The 13,312-nt window shown below is 39.2% G+C and overlaps 1 protein-coding gene across 2 annotated transcripts in view; it reads right to left on the bottom strand.

Annotated features, from left to right (window-relative positions):
- Window positions 1–13,312, bottom strand: part of dennd2b (DENN domain containing 2B) — a 62,862-nt gene that overhangs the window by 37,010 nt on the left and 12,540 nt on the right. For both annotated transcript variants that reach the window (XM_032560721.1, XM_032560720.1), the window contains exons 2-4: window positions 7,655–7,753; window positions 1,391–2,668; window positions 421–566 (exon numbers count right to left, since the gene is read on the bottom strand). In XM_032560721.1, coding sequence (XP_032416612.1) covers window positions 421–566; window positions 1,391–2,668; window positions 7,655–7,728 — 1,498 coding nt within the window. In that variant the 5' untranslated portion in view covers window positions 7,729–7,753. The remainder of the gene's footprint in view (window positions 1–420; window positions 567–1,390; window positions 2,669–7,654; window positions 7,754–13,312) is intronic.

The following is a 13,312-nucleotide window of genomic DNA, read 5'->3' as shown; positions in this document are numbered from 1 at the left end:
TTGTCGAGTTGGATCAGGGTACGACACAATGTCTACAGGTTCAGGTTGGGACGGGCTGGATATTTTAGGCCTGATCTAAACTCTACTTTCATCTGCTGCTTCTTTTTCAAAACAAAGTGCCAGGTGCCAAAACTACCACCCTTATTCAGGTAACACTGTTTTAATAGAACAGTTGACAAGATAAGAGCGGCATAACAGCTGACTGTTAGTTTGTTAGATTCTAAGTTTTTATTAAAAACAAGGACTGCACAAGTAGTTTTTTCCTATGCAATATACTTGTATACATCAAAGCTGCAACTAAATTTATTCTGCAAAAAATTTTGTCTTCCATCAATTTAACTGCATAGAATACATTTTCTTTTATCTCATACCATATCAGACCATTGCTGTAAGTGAAAAAAACAATTGAGCTGTGCTTACCTACTATGTCCTCATAGGCATTTTCCTCTAAAGTGCTTTTGGAACTGGGCCGACTCTTGGGGTCTGCGGTCAGCGCGCCGTTCTCTGTGGGGGAGGAAGGATATGAAGATGGCAGGCTGGCAGCATCCTCCGATTCACACAACTCTCTGAGCAGGAGTTAGAGAAGTAAAAACAAACAGAGATCCATAAGCAAAGCTACAAGTAAGAATGAGTCATTGAGTGTCATAAAATGAAAAAAGTAAATAAAAAACAGAAGAGGAATCCCATGCATCTGGAATACAAAAAACAGTCGAGATGGGGTTGTTTAACTCCTCCAACAGGTGGTTTCATCCCACAAGAACCTTAAAACTAATCACAAAAGAAGAAATGTGCTTCAATCATTAGGAAAGTTCCAGAAAAGTAAACATGCAGGTAGCTTACTATCTCTTAGAACACATCACATGTCAAAACGCTGCAGACAGATGATAGCTGGGCTACATTTCTGGGAGAATCTACTGAATCTTCACAACGGGCCATCGACAGCATGCGGTTTTAAGGCCCGTTCTGAAACGGTTGCAACCGCAGGAATGTTAAACAGAGTTCATGGGATGAATGTTTGAGGATTTCACAGAGGAACGATCTGGTGAGGCAACACCCTCACTCAAAAAAAGGTCTGACACATGAGAGTGAAATAAAAGGAAAGGCAAAGGTCAGCTGCAAGATCTGACTGCAGCTGGTAAGTGTGAGAAACCATGCACTTCTCTAAGAGAGAACATAGTTCAAGAAATTTCTAAATCTGTTTTGTAGAACATCAAAAAAAATCTGGAACAGGTCTGACATTTTAAATGTTGTGTAAACCAACACAAATCAGATATCTCCAGCATGAACAGTTTTCATGACATACACTAAGGAGCCAAAACCACTTTACAGGGAGACAGCAGGAAACAGACCTGAGCGATTAGACAGACATAAGAACATGAGACGTCCTCACCTGTCCGGGATTCTCACTGGCTTGCTCCCCTCATGCTTGGTGGTCCGTGTGGTGCTTGGTGCAGGAGTGGAGGGTAGGGGCGGGGGAGACTCTGAGGTTCTGTCCGGAGGTAATCCATTAGCTGACAAAACGTCCTTCTGGTCCTGTTTGGCATCATATTCAAAAGTGCGTTTGGGTTTAGGTAAGGGGTTCACTTGTGTGCCAGCAGAGGTCTGTTGACTCTGCGGTTCTGGGCTCTCGGACCTGGTTGAGCTCACGCTAAACCTTTGTCTGAGCCTGGAAAGCTTATCAGAGACCAAAATAGTATCTGGTTCTGTGGCCACAGAGCAGATGCTGCTGCGCTTACTGGCACATGTGCTGTCCAAGTCATCACCTATCACAAAGGACTTCTGTCTTGTCTTGTCTGGAGCATAGCAGTTACTGAGATATCGTGGAGGAGGAGGGCTGGGATTCTCCTTCAGGGCTTGTTCTATCTTTTGTATCCTGTTTAGGACCGCTGACGTCTCTTTACGAGCAGACAGGGTACGCACAAACCCTCCAGAAGACTCTGTCTTGCTTTTCCTTTTTTGGAAACGACCCAGGCCATCTTTGTCTGAAACTCCATCATCATCCTCCGTCCCTGTATAGGAGCATTCAGAAAAAGCCGTGCTCATCCTACGGACTCCCTTAAAATCAAAGGTTTTCTCGCTGCAAGGAGAAGAGAGCAGACTTGGGCAGCCCTCACTACCGCCAACAAGCTCCCCTCCTCGCTTATCCAGACACAGGCTCATCCTAGGCAGAGATACCCTCCTGCACTCCCATTCTGAGATCTTTTTACGGATTGTGGTGGGGGGGATGTCTGCTCCCGAGTGGGTGAGGGAAAGGGTGCGTTTGTGGCCTTGATTTGAGGAAGGTCCCAGAGAGAAAGTGCTCCAGCTCAAAGGCCTACCATTGAGTTCTTCCCCTGCGGGGACTTCCCCTTGATTCTCCTTCTGTTCCTGATCCCCCTGATTCTCCTGACAGGACTTGGTCGGTAAAGGGGGCTTGTAGATTGAGAGCCTGTTGTCCAGGCAGCTGATGCTCTTCGATTTGGAGAGCCGGCCCTGGGGGTCAGTGTCACCTGTGAGAGAGACACCGCTGCAGAGGCTAGCTGTCTTGCTGCTCCATCCAGCTCGAAGCAGGAACCTGCCGTCAGTCCTCACGTACTTAGCCTGTTTGGTCTCTCCGTCACTAAGAACAGGCTGCTGGTTCTGCCCTTGGCTGGCAGAAAGTGCTGGGAACGAGGATGTGGACTGGCTCCTAAAACAGGACAGAGCAAGCAGTAAGGGTTAATAGAAAGTAAAAACCCATTTTTCTCACGACTGGCTATGACCAGTGAATGCTAGATCAAACACAGAATTAGAATAATAAGATTGTTTCCAAACTGAAAATTCCCGCGTTTTAAACAAGCAGTTCTTTGACACATTTGTAGATTAAAACACAAGTTTTCTCATGAGATTACAAATCAATATGTGAATGTGTCCATAATCATTCAAATATGTCTAAATCCAAACAACTTCCAAGACTGAAGATCTTGGTGAATATTTTTCTACGACAGTCAATGTTTGGCACAGTTAATTTTTCATAAAAAGAAAGTTCATTCAAACGACTTTGTATGTGTTACTGTCCATGCTTTTCAAAATAACATGGGTAGAACAGACTTTGATTTTTTTAACAGATGGTAAGTGTGCTGCATCTCTATGTAGCACACTTACAGATTTTAATCAGCCAAAAGAGACAACACATAGGGACTGCAAACGTGTCTATTGAACCTTTTAATAAGAAGCTGACTGTGGAACAGATGGGACAACTTTTCCAGGATCAAAGCCGGCATGAAAACCTGAAGCCACGTATTCAGAAAAACCAGAGGAAAGTATTCAGTGTTTGGCAGCATCAGAATAAAACCAAAGGCAATAGGAAACACACACTTCATTTAAATGACACTGCGGATTTTTCCAGGTAATTGAAAAATTACTTGAAGAGATTCACAGCAGACCTCACACAGAAGGCATTAAGCGCAATGAAGATTTATGGAAACCACCTTACCTGCAAAGTCTGACTGCACCTCTCGGGTTCTCACAGCCTTTTCTGATTCCTGCAGCTACAGTAAGTGATTCTGGACTCTACCACTGTCTCACACAAGTTTTCCCATGCTGTTCACCTCCTTTAGGAAGACATGTACCCACACAGTCACAGGACACTCCAACACTCATATTCTCCCAGAAAGCCTGTGATTATCTGGAAGCTGACTAACAGTTGTGAAAGTGAAGCACCGGGAGATCTGATGTCACCGTCTTGGTTAGAATAACGACTCTTGGGAGGAGGAAGCTGAAGGCTGCTGACTGTGATCCAACAGTGCAGGTTAGGACAGATCTGGCTTCACACCTATCTGCCCTTCCCATATTTCACTCTCTCTGCTTCAGGCTGGAGAGAAACTCACAGAAGCTCTGTGCCTGCAAGCTTGGAGAATGATGGATGAAACTTATCTTACATCCCTTCCAGGAAGCATGAGAGTCATTGTCTGCAGATTTCTACAGCCGGTTTTCACTTTGCAAAAGTAAACAATATATCCTCACACAATGCTCAGGTGATTCTGCAATAGCTGTTATAAGAATTGGACTTCTCCCAGTCCTTAACATATTAAATTAAGGACTTAAGGAGGAAGTCCTTAAGTTTGCCATTATGTTTGGATTCTAAATAATGCACAATGAAAATGAAACAAGTTAACTTTTTCTGTTTGTAATTTCTATTTTAGATTTAGTATATACTATCTACGGTAACACTTTACTTGATGGGTTGTGAACAAGACTGTCATGACACCGTCATACACATGACATAACACCTGTCATGAACATGGGTAAGTCTTCATGGATATTTATGACTGTTGTCATAAAGTGTCATTCGGTAAATCATGACACTTAATACAAAGTTGACATTATTCAAAATGTCTTCATTATGACAACTTGACATTAATCAAGAAATCATGATCTGACATAAATTTGTTATAAAAGTATTACTGATTAAACTTTAGCTTTAATAACATAAAGCTACATAATTTTTAAAGTTGACGGTGTCATGACAGTCTTATTCACAACTCGTCAAGTAAAGTGTTACCCTGTCTACCATAGCAGATTACCCATCTAAAACAACTGTATCATCATCTCTCAAGAAAAAGTCCTTGGTTAAATAATAATTTTTCAGCTTTATGGTCTCCATGAATGGGAAAACAACAATAAATTAAACTGTTTCACTATATTTAAGTCTTTTCTCTGTGGAGTCTGCAACATCTCCATTGTTGACGTATGTAGGTGCATATCTCTTTGTTTTCCCACATACAAATTTTTCTGGTTTACAGCAAGTTTTGTCGTCAAGTAAATAGTTTATTCAAAAAGCTTCAGCAATGAGCATCATTCCTTTCTTTAGAATTTTCTTCAAATAAACCAGACTTTGTTCCAGTCCTCAACAATGGAGCCAGTGATCAGTTTTTCAGGCTTTCTGAAGGGTTTTTTTTTTTTGGCCTTTGTCTGCTTAGTCACTCCCTTCTGGTCCCATATTTGTAACTAATAGCCTAAAAATCAATCTACAGCAGATGAACACTATGAAAGACATGTCCCGAAGTAATATAAAATATTCTAGCCGAGTTGAACCAGGAGCCAAAAGATGTCTTGTCCTTCAGTCAATCTTCTATGTACTGTATGTATCCATGCAAGTCGTGGGGTTTTGGCTTGACGTTAAAGGATTAAGTTATTTTTATATATATTTGTTGATATTTGTTAAATTTATGTTATTGTTCTCAGAACAAAAAAAATAAATTTCAAGACTGGAAAATTGGAATGTATGTAGTAAAGTCTGATCTCTGCATCTACAGGAAAAAAAATGTAAAAAGTAGCAAAAGTTCAAAGAAAATGTTTTAAACACCTTTCATTTACACAAAAGAAAAATTACATTCATGGGCAGTTTAAAAGATTATAGAAATGTTTCTCTACTTTATAGCAAAATTACAGATGGTTTACACCCTTTGGGCAGTACTCTTCATACGCTGGTTTCAAGTGGAGTACCCTCAGTCTAAAATGCTGATTTGACGAAAGATCTAGTGATAGATTTACACCTGATTTATTTTCAGATGTTGATTTATTCAGCCATACCACGGCTTTGCTTAGTAAGATTTACTTTCAGTGCTGTAAAATAAATGTGGGCTGCCACATGAAGTCCTCACAATTAGAAACATTTATAAAGAAATGTGCTGATTTCTTTCCTTTTTCCATATTTTCTTAGGGGTTCCTAGTGAGGTGAATCAGCTTTTGTAGGAATAATAATCCCAGTTTTGTCAGTTCAGCTGGGTCGGCCACACGTAGAGTACTACACAAAGAGCTGAACGTCAGTCACAGCCTGGCCTCTGGCTTTAACTCAGGCTTCCAGGGCATGCTAAACCACAAGCCACATCCCGTTGCTAACCAGAAAGGGGAGCGCGGACTGCTCACAGAGCCAGCACTGCTACTGCTGGGGTTCTCAATCCACCAGCTGCTTGTCACTTCTTCATTTGTTTACAACCCGGGATCCAACTCCTGTCTGAGGGCTTTGAAAAGTTCAATCAGAAAGGGAAATGTGTATTTCTTACACCTTATAACAACTTGTTTAACATGTTTTAACATGTGGTTTGGCACCGCAAACATTTCTCCCTGTTACTTTTTACAGTTAGCTGAAATCCTTCACCATAAAATACACCTTGAGATTACCAACATGCACTGGATACATGTTTTAATTGGAGAGGATCACAGAGTCCACAAAAAGCCGCAGCATAATTTTTGAAAAATATCCGTAGTCAATTTCATATTTTAGAGGAACATATTGTGAAGCATCCTCCAAGACAAGCAAGTGCTCTCCATCTGTCAAAACATCCAGCTGCAAGGAACGTCTCTGCCATGTTTCAAGCACATGAAATCGTATAATTATGTGTGTAACATGAGCCCATAAGGACCTGTAAGGCTCTACTGATATATGTACATTTATCACATATCGCACATTGAAAACTATATATGTAGAAAAATAGAAAAATAGAGTACTACTAACAACTACTATGTTCCTTACTGTCAAAGTCTGGTAATTTGGTTAAGTACCTCCAGTAAACAACATCTACCACATATTAGAGTTATTTTGGGTTGAAGAAACTGTCGGACAGTGTTTCTCATCCTGATCAGCAGGAATCACAGTCCTTCATGCTTTGGATATGACTCAGGTCCAGCACACCTGATTCAAATAATAACATTACCTCTTCAGATCCCTGTTATAATTACCTTCTCATGTAAATCAGGTGTGTGGCAGGAAGGATCAACCTAAAACATGAAGGACAGTGGGACCGAGAAACAGTTGACAATGAGATCCTGAAATGTTGACAGAGAATTTATGATTAGCGTAAAATTATACAACGCTCAGGTGTTTGCTGGTTTTTGTTTTTTATTACATTTAGCCACCTATAGCCACTTCTATTTTCTCTTTTCTTTTTTTTTTTGTACACAATATCCAAGATTGTAAGGATCAGAAAGATAGTTGAAAAGCCTAGAAAGAAAATGAGCTCATATATAGCAAAAGCATCCGAAAACATTTGAAAAGCCAAAAGAGATACTGATTAAAATCTCTGTGATAGATAACAATTAAGTTTGGTTTCTAGGTGGAGGAGAAGCATACAGAAATAATGGCTGGTACTGCAGGTTTATGTGTTTGCCTCATAAACAAAATGACACAGACAAACACAGATATTACAGAAATCAGCATCTGTAAAATACTTAAAGGTTTCTGGGAAACGTTTACCGCCACTGAATAAAACTGAGCAGCAAACCGCTCAGCAGCGCTGTTAGCTCCAACAACAATCATTCTTCATCAAAATAATCCCAAAAAACTTGTTTTACTAATCCACTGGATTGGTTTAAATGATTCACATGTTAATAATAACTGCCTTTAGAGCAGGACACTGTCAGCTTTCAACATGCTAACACAAGCTCAGCACTCACAGTTCAAATATGGATGGGCCCTTGTCCTCAAAACAGGATCACACATGCAGATGGTTTGATTGACAATCTTTGATTATTTTTCCCAGAAGTTCAACAATAAAAAAAATAAAGCAAAGAAAATCCAGCACAAACTGATATCTGACAGAAAGACCTGTTTGAAAATGAATGAGCTGGCAGGCAGAGTGAGATGACTGGAAGTGCAGGTTGACTAAACCAAACTGTCCCAGATGTCACTGACCTATCGGGGACGTCGCGTGCACATTTACCCCCTCCTGCTCGGGGCACAGCCTTCGAGTTCTTGTTGGCAGTCATGTTTGTCTGCAAACCATCCACTCACCTGCAAGGCAAGAACATGAGACATTTTATTAACGCATGTCAGCAAAATCAGGCTCGCAAAATCCTTTCAGTTCGTTTTCATAGTTGTTGAAGTGCAGATTTAACATAGAGTCATAACTAAAAAATAAACGACATCTAATGGACTTTAATCCCTATTTCCATCAACAACAACAAAGAAAAAAACTGGTGATTGAGATTCCTCTGAACTACAGCCAGAACTCAGGACCAAACGCAGAGTTCCAGCTGTATGAACAGGTAAAGTCAACACACCTCCCCTGAGAACTCAGATAGCTGAGAGATGACTGAAAAACTACTGGGAGCTGATTTCAGCTTTACTTGACAGATGTACTCAGGAGCAATCTCTACATCTCAGCATTGCCTGACATGTAATATAAAAAAAAGGTTTGTATGGTAAAGATGACCATAAACACACCAAGCAGATTACATAATATTTTTCCAACAAACAAAGCTAAGCTAACAATGAAACAGATTTTTACATTTATCAACATTGGCACAAAGTTGGTGGAAATAATAAATGGTCAGTATTTTAAAACGTAAAACCACATGGTTAATGTTACCGAAACATTTATTAATTTGACTGTTTTTCAGTTTATGTATCAGCCACAACATTAACTGGTCATCTTAACGGTGACGAGTAAATCCTAACATTCACTTGGTTTTTGGTTTCACACTAAAGCTCAGAGAAACATTGCTAGAAGCTACGTACACATGGCACTGACTGCAACCTGGACAGGACAATGCATCCTCCAACACTGAAAAATTAAACCTAAGTAAGAAACAAACAAACAAGTAAACTGACAGGAAAAAAAATAGTGAAGATCTCTTCAGCCAAATCATTGTAATAAGATTTTTGTCACTTGATGTACATAGAAAGAGAAAACAAACTGAATGTTTTACACTTTAAGAAAAGGCAAAAAGGTGAGGACCTGAGCATTTTTCTATTCTATATCTCATCATTTTAAGGGGAAACAATGTGATTTTTTAATCAGATATTGACAGGTTGTATAGAAAACCCAATTAATAAATAACCAGAAAATACTACTAACTTATAATCTACTTGAATTTATATAAAAACAACATTTGAGTCACATAAACAAAACTCTATACAGCACTAGAAAAAGCAATAAGCAAGAAATAACAAGTCTAAAATCCAGCCAATAATCACACAAAAACATTTATCTGAAATAGATTTTTAAAAATGATGAAGCCATTGCTGTTGTCATTATGGTGACATTTAATGGACTTATTTTAAAAGTTTCTATTCTTCAGCCTGTTCCAGTCGGGGTCACAGGTTGCTGCTGGTGTTATTTTTGAAACATTTGAGAAGCTTTGTTTTAGCTAACACTTTTGGTTGGTAATATACAGATGGTTGGATAAAATGTCATTGACTCATTGATTCTCACTGTAAGAACTAAAACTGACAGATTTGTTCTACAGGTTAACATCTTATTGTGTTTAAAAAGATGCGAGAACAAGATATACATCAGCGAAGCACATAAACCATCAATGTAATGTTTGCTTGGGATGGCAGGTAAAACAAAGGAGGGCATGACTTTGTTGGTGTTTAGTCCTCTCTCATCAACTGTCAGTCAGTCGTTTCCCTGCAGCCCAGCATCCTCTCGTTTCATACCAACTGAGGTCCTTAGAACAAATAAACCATAAACAATGTAAAGACGTGTTCCTTGCAGGAAACATTTCCTGGACCTTATCTCTCATCAGACCAAAAGTTACTTAAAGCCTCCCCTCAAACTAAAGGCCAACGCTCCTGAAAACACAACTTGGACCCTTTTATAAGTGGGCTCAAAGCAATTGTTCTGATGCAAAAGGGGGTCAAACAGAGACCTCCGGAGATCAGAGGTGGAGGATAGGAGGCTGCTTGGCAGCAGGACTTGTTTACAGGAAGTTGTTGTATGAAGGAGCAAGCCAACCAGGGCTGAAGCTGATTCCTGAAGAGACAGATGAGGAGAGAGAATAAGCATTCCTGCTGTCAGCTATTTCCTGTGACTGTGGACTGAGCTGGAAGGGCACAAGATGCATCATTTTTTCATTAGAACACAAAGACTGATGTTGTTCTGTGCAGAACATAAACCTCCAGCTCTTCATCTTCTCCAGGAACCACAGCAACTCTGAACTGAGTGAATTTAAATAAAATACAGCAACAGAATGGGGCAGAGATGGTGTGGATAAACACTGATCACAGTGATGTAGTTGGTGCTATAGAATTTAACAAAAAACTTTTATGTCAAATGTTTTTATATTTAAAAAATCTAAAAATATATATTACCAGTGAAGACATTAGTATTGTTGACCTTTATGCAGAGAATTATGGATGACGTTTGATATAATACTATAAAACATATGCCATGCTCAAAATCTAGCTTCTGTCTTGAAATAACTCTACTAAATAAAGAGACCACAACTTTTTGAAACATAAAGCTGTTAATCGGAGCCACTTTTACTCATTGATTCATATGGATTCATTTGAAAGTAACTTTTAAATTCATCCTTTTTCAGCTTTCTGCAGCTGATAAAGGCGCAACAAGAGAATTGGGTCACACGGACCCAAGATGGACCCTGCATTGTGAACACCAAGGCGTTAGCCAACTGACTTCCTGAGGGCTGATACCATCTTCCTACACAAAATCACCAACTGTAAACAAGGACTACTGAGAAACCTCCAGAGTACCTTTAAAATGCATTCAACCAGATTTAAGAGAAAGTTTCTCCTGAGATATCTGAGCCAAAACTGGTCAACAATTGCCTAAAGCTGCATAGAAAGAAATGTATTGCTGAGTTCTCCTGAGATATCTGAGCCAAAACTGGTCAACAATTGCCTAAAGCTGCATAGAAAGAAATGTATTGCTGAGTTCAGCATCCTTCCCTCAAGCATCTTTTTACTTAGCGTACGAACATATTATCTAGTTCATGTTAATGCTATATACTGTAAGTGTGCCATGTTGGTCTATAAACTGCAGGCCTTTCCGAAAGAGGGACCTTCCTGTGTTGTTCTTCCTTTTCTGTCATAGTTGTGTGTTTTTCATCAAAAGATGAAAAACAAGTAGATTGTTCATGTTAGTATTACAACTACATGACTTTCCTGAGACAGGACATGATGCAAAGAATAACTTAGTAAGAAGTCAGCTAACTGCTCTGTGCTTTTCTTTAGGCATGGGCTGCTTTCCGGTCAAGATTTTTTTAAATATTCCTGCCACTCTTCCTGCCAGAGGTTATGACAGAAAAATTCTTAGGATGGGCAAATCTGTTCAGTTCTACTCTGAGAGAATTTTGCTTTGTCCCATTTGTTGAGTCACATACCATGATGAGACGCCAGATTACTGAATCCTTTTTATTTAAGTGTTTATTCTTATGCAATTGAATACATCATAAAGTAACCTGTAATTGATTTGGTCAGACATGTTTTACTAATTTCCTTTCTGGTAGAGGAAAAACAGTCAAAACAACAAATCAGCCAGGCAGCTAATACCCTGACTGACAGTGTGTTTTACAGCTGTTAAAAGCTCTGATAACAGAAAATTACAAGCAACAAAAACTGACCCAGAAAGCAGATAACAAGTTTTAAAAATATGTGGTTTTGTGTGACTTTATCAAGATGATTTGAGTATTCACTTCAGATATCTAAATTTTCTCCTATTTACTAAATGGTTGGACCTTAACTACGAATGGGAAGTAACACTTTTGGCTTAGCGGCATCTCACTTTGAACTGGCACAATTTCTGGTCTGCAACTACGAAAATAATGCTCCGCCTTTAATAGCAACTTTGATTGTGACGGACTGTGATTTATTTATTCTATCAAGTACAACACAAAAGCATACAAATGTTGCAGGTTCTTTGATGCAGTAAGAAGATTTAAATCCCACAAAAAAATTAATGAATTACACCAATTATAACAAACAGCATCTGTCCTTGAATCAAACTGAACAGTATGTAGTTGAATTTTTCATTCTAATGTATTAGTGAACGGGAGAAAAAAATGGGATTTTTCTATGTTTAAGCTACTGATTACCATCAGAGAAGATCAAGGTTTCTCCTGACTGATTCTCATCTTTAACCAACGACTGGTGCACCAAATAGAAATGTTCACTTTTTGTTGTCATCTCATAGTTGTAGCATTAAGACAAAGTTTCCACAGACTTGCTTCTCTGTGCTTTAGTCCTTAAACACAAACATCTGGCCCTTAAAGGAAACTGAAAATCACCCAGTAAAATCCTGATTGCGAATCTCTACTTTGTACCTTTAAAAGGACACAAATGAGGAGTGTCTGGTCACATAGAGGGCAGGTTGGGTATATCATGTAGTCCACAAAGAAGCTGGTAGAAGTTAATATATTGTGACTCTCCATTAAAGCCACATCTTTCCTTTTTCTCTCACTGACTCCTCTGCCTGTCAGTTAGAGGTTTAATTTCTCTTACAATAGTTAGCAAAAACAAACACCTACTATTAAATTATTTAACTGTAAAAACAACTGGTACTTAAAAAAAAAAAGAAATAAATCAATGAAACTTTAAACAATGACAGTAGCTTTGTATGACCGGAATAAACAGACTCTTTGTGCTGATTTGTCCTTGAGCGGCAGCAATGGTTAAAAAGTACGTTTTTTTCTTTTTTATCGGTATGTGTGTCAGGGAGAGACTGTGCGGTTAAATATCTTCTAAAGACAGTCCACATGTCCTTGGCCCTGTCACATTTAACAGATCCTCTGATACAGTCCTCTTCGCCCACCTCACTTAGGAATGTGCTAATATTTGTTCCATCAATCAGAGTTCGGCTGCACTTGTAATATTAAAGAATGTTTTCGGAAGGCAAGAGAGGGGCGCAGACACATGAAGTTGATGCCAAGGGCTTTGCTGTCATTCAGAAAATACACAGCTATGCTCATGATTGCCTGTTGACTCTGTATAACAAATTAAAATCATTTTTACATTTTGTAAAGTCTCATTAACGTTATGCATCAGAGTTTTCCAGTCAGGAGCATTTTTAACCCAAAACATGCAGCAGAAGTGGAAACAATAGCATCCTTATACTGAAGTATAACTTTTTTCCCTGTATTCTGCTTTTCTGGTTGACCTGCTCATCTATTTCTGCTGATCAGCAACCTGACTTCAAGGTTTTTCAAACCACCGCAAAGCTCACAGGCAGCCAAAAAGGCAATGAGGGAAAGGAAGAGTGAAAATCTCTGTAAATTCTCAACTCTCTCCAGACGCCAGAACTCGCTGGCAGAGGAGAGCACACACACTTATCCACACCACTGCTTCAGTAACTGCAGAAAGACCAGTTGTGGTGCCAGTTATTAAAATAATCACTGGCTAAATTAAGCATTATTATCACAAGTGTGGCATATTAAATTATTTTAATCATTCTTTTTGAACAAAACTTCAGCCAGTGGTGTTAAACAAAACACATGGTAGGCTAAATGTAAAGTGTGAAGGCACAATATTTCCATCTGATGTGAAAAAGGCTGGAGGATTGCTCCTGATATTCTCACAAATTGTGCAGACAGAAAGCAATTTCAGCAGCTG

This window comes from Xiphophorus hellerii, chromosome 4, assembly GCF_003331165.1.
Source record: "Xiphophorus hellerii strain 12219 chromosome 4, Xiphophorus_hellerii-4.1, whole genome shotgun sequence".
NCBI lineage: Eukaryota > Metazoa > Chordata > Actinopteri > Cyprinodontiformes > Poeciliidae > Xiphophorus > Xiphophorus hellerii.
This window is presented reverse-complemented; position numbering and strand designations above follow the sequence as displayed.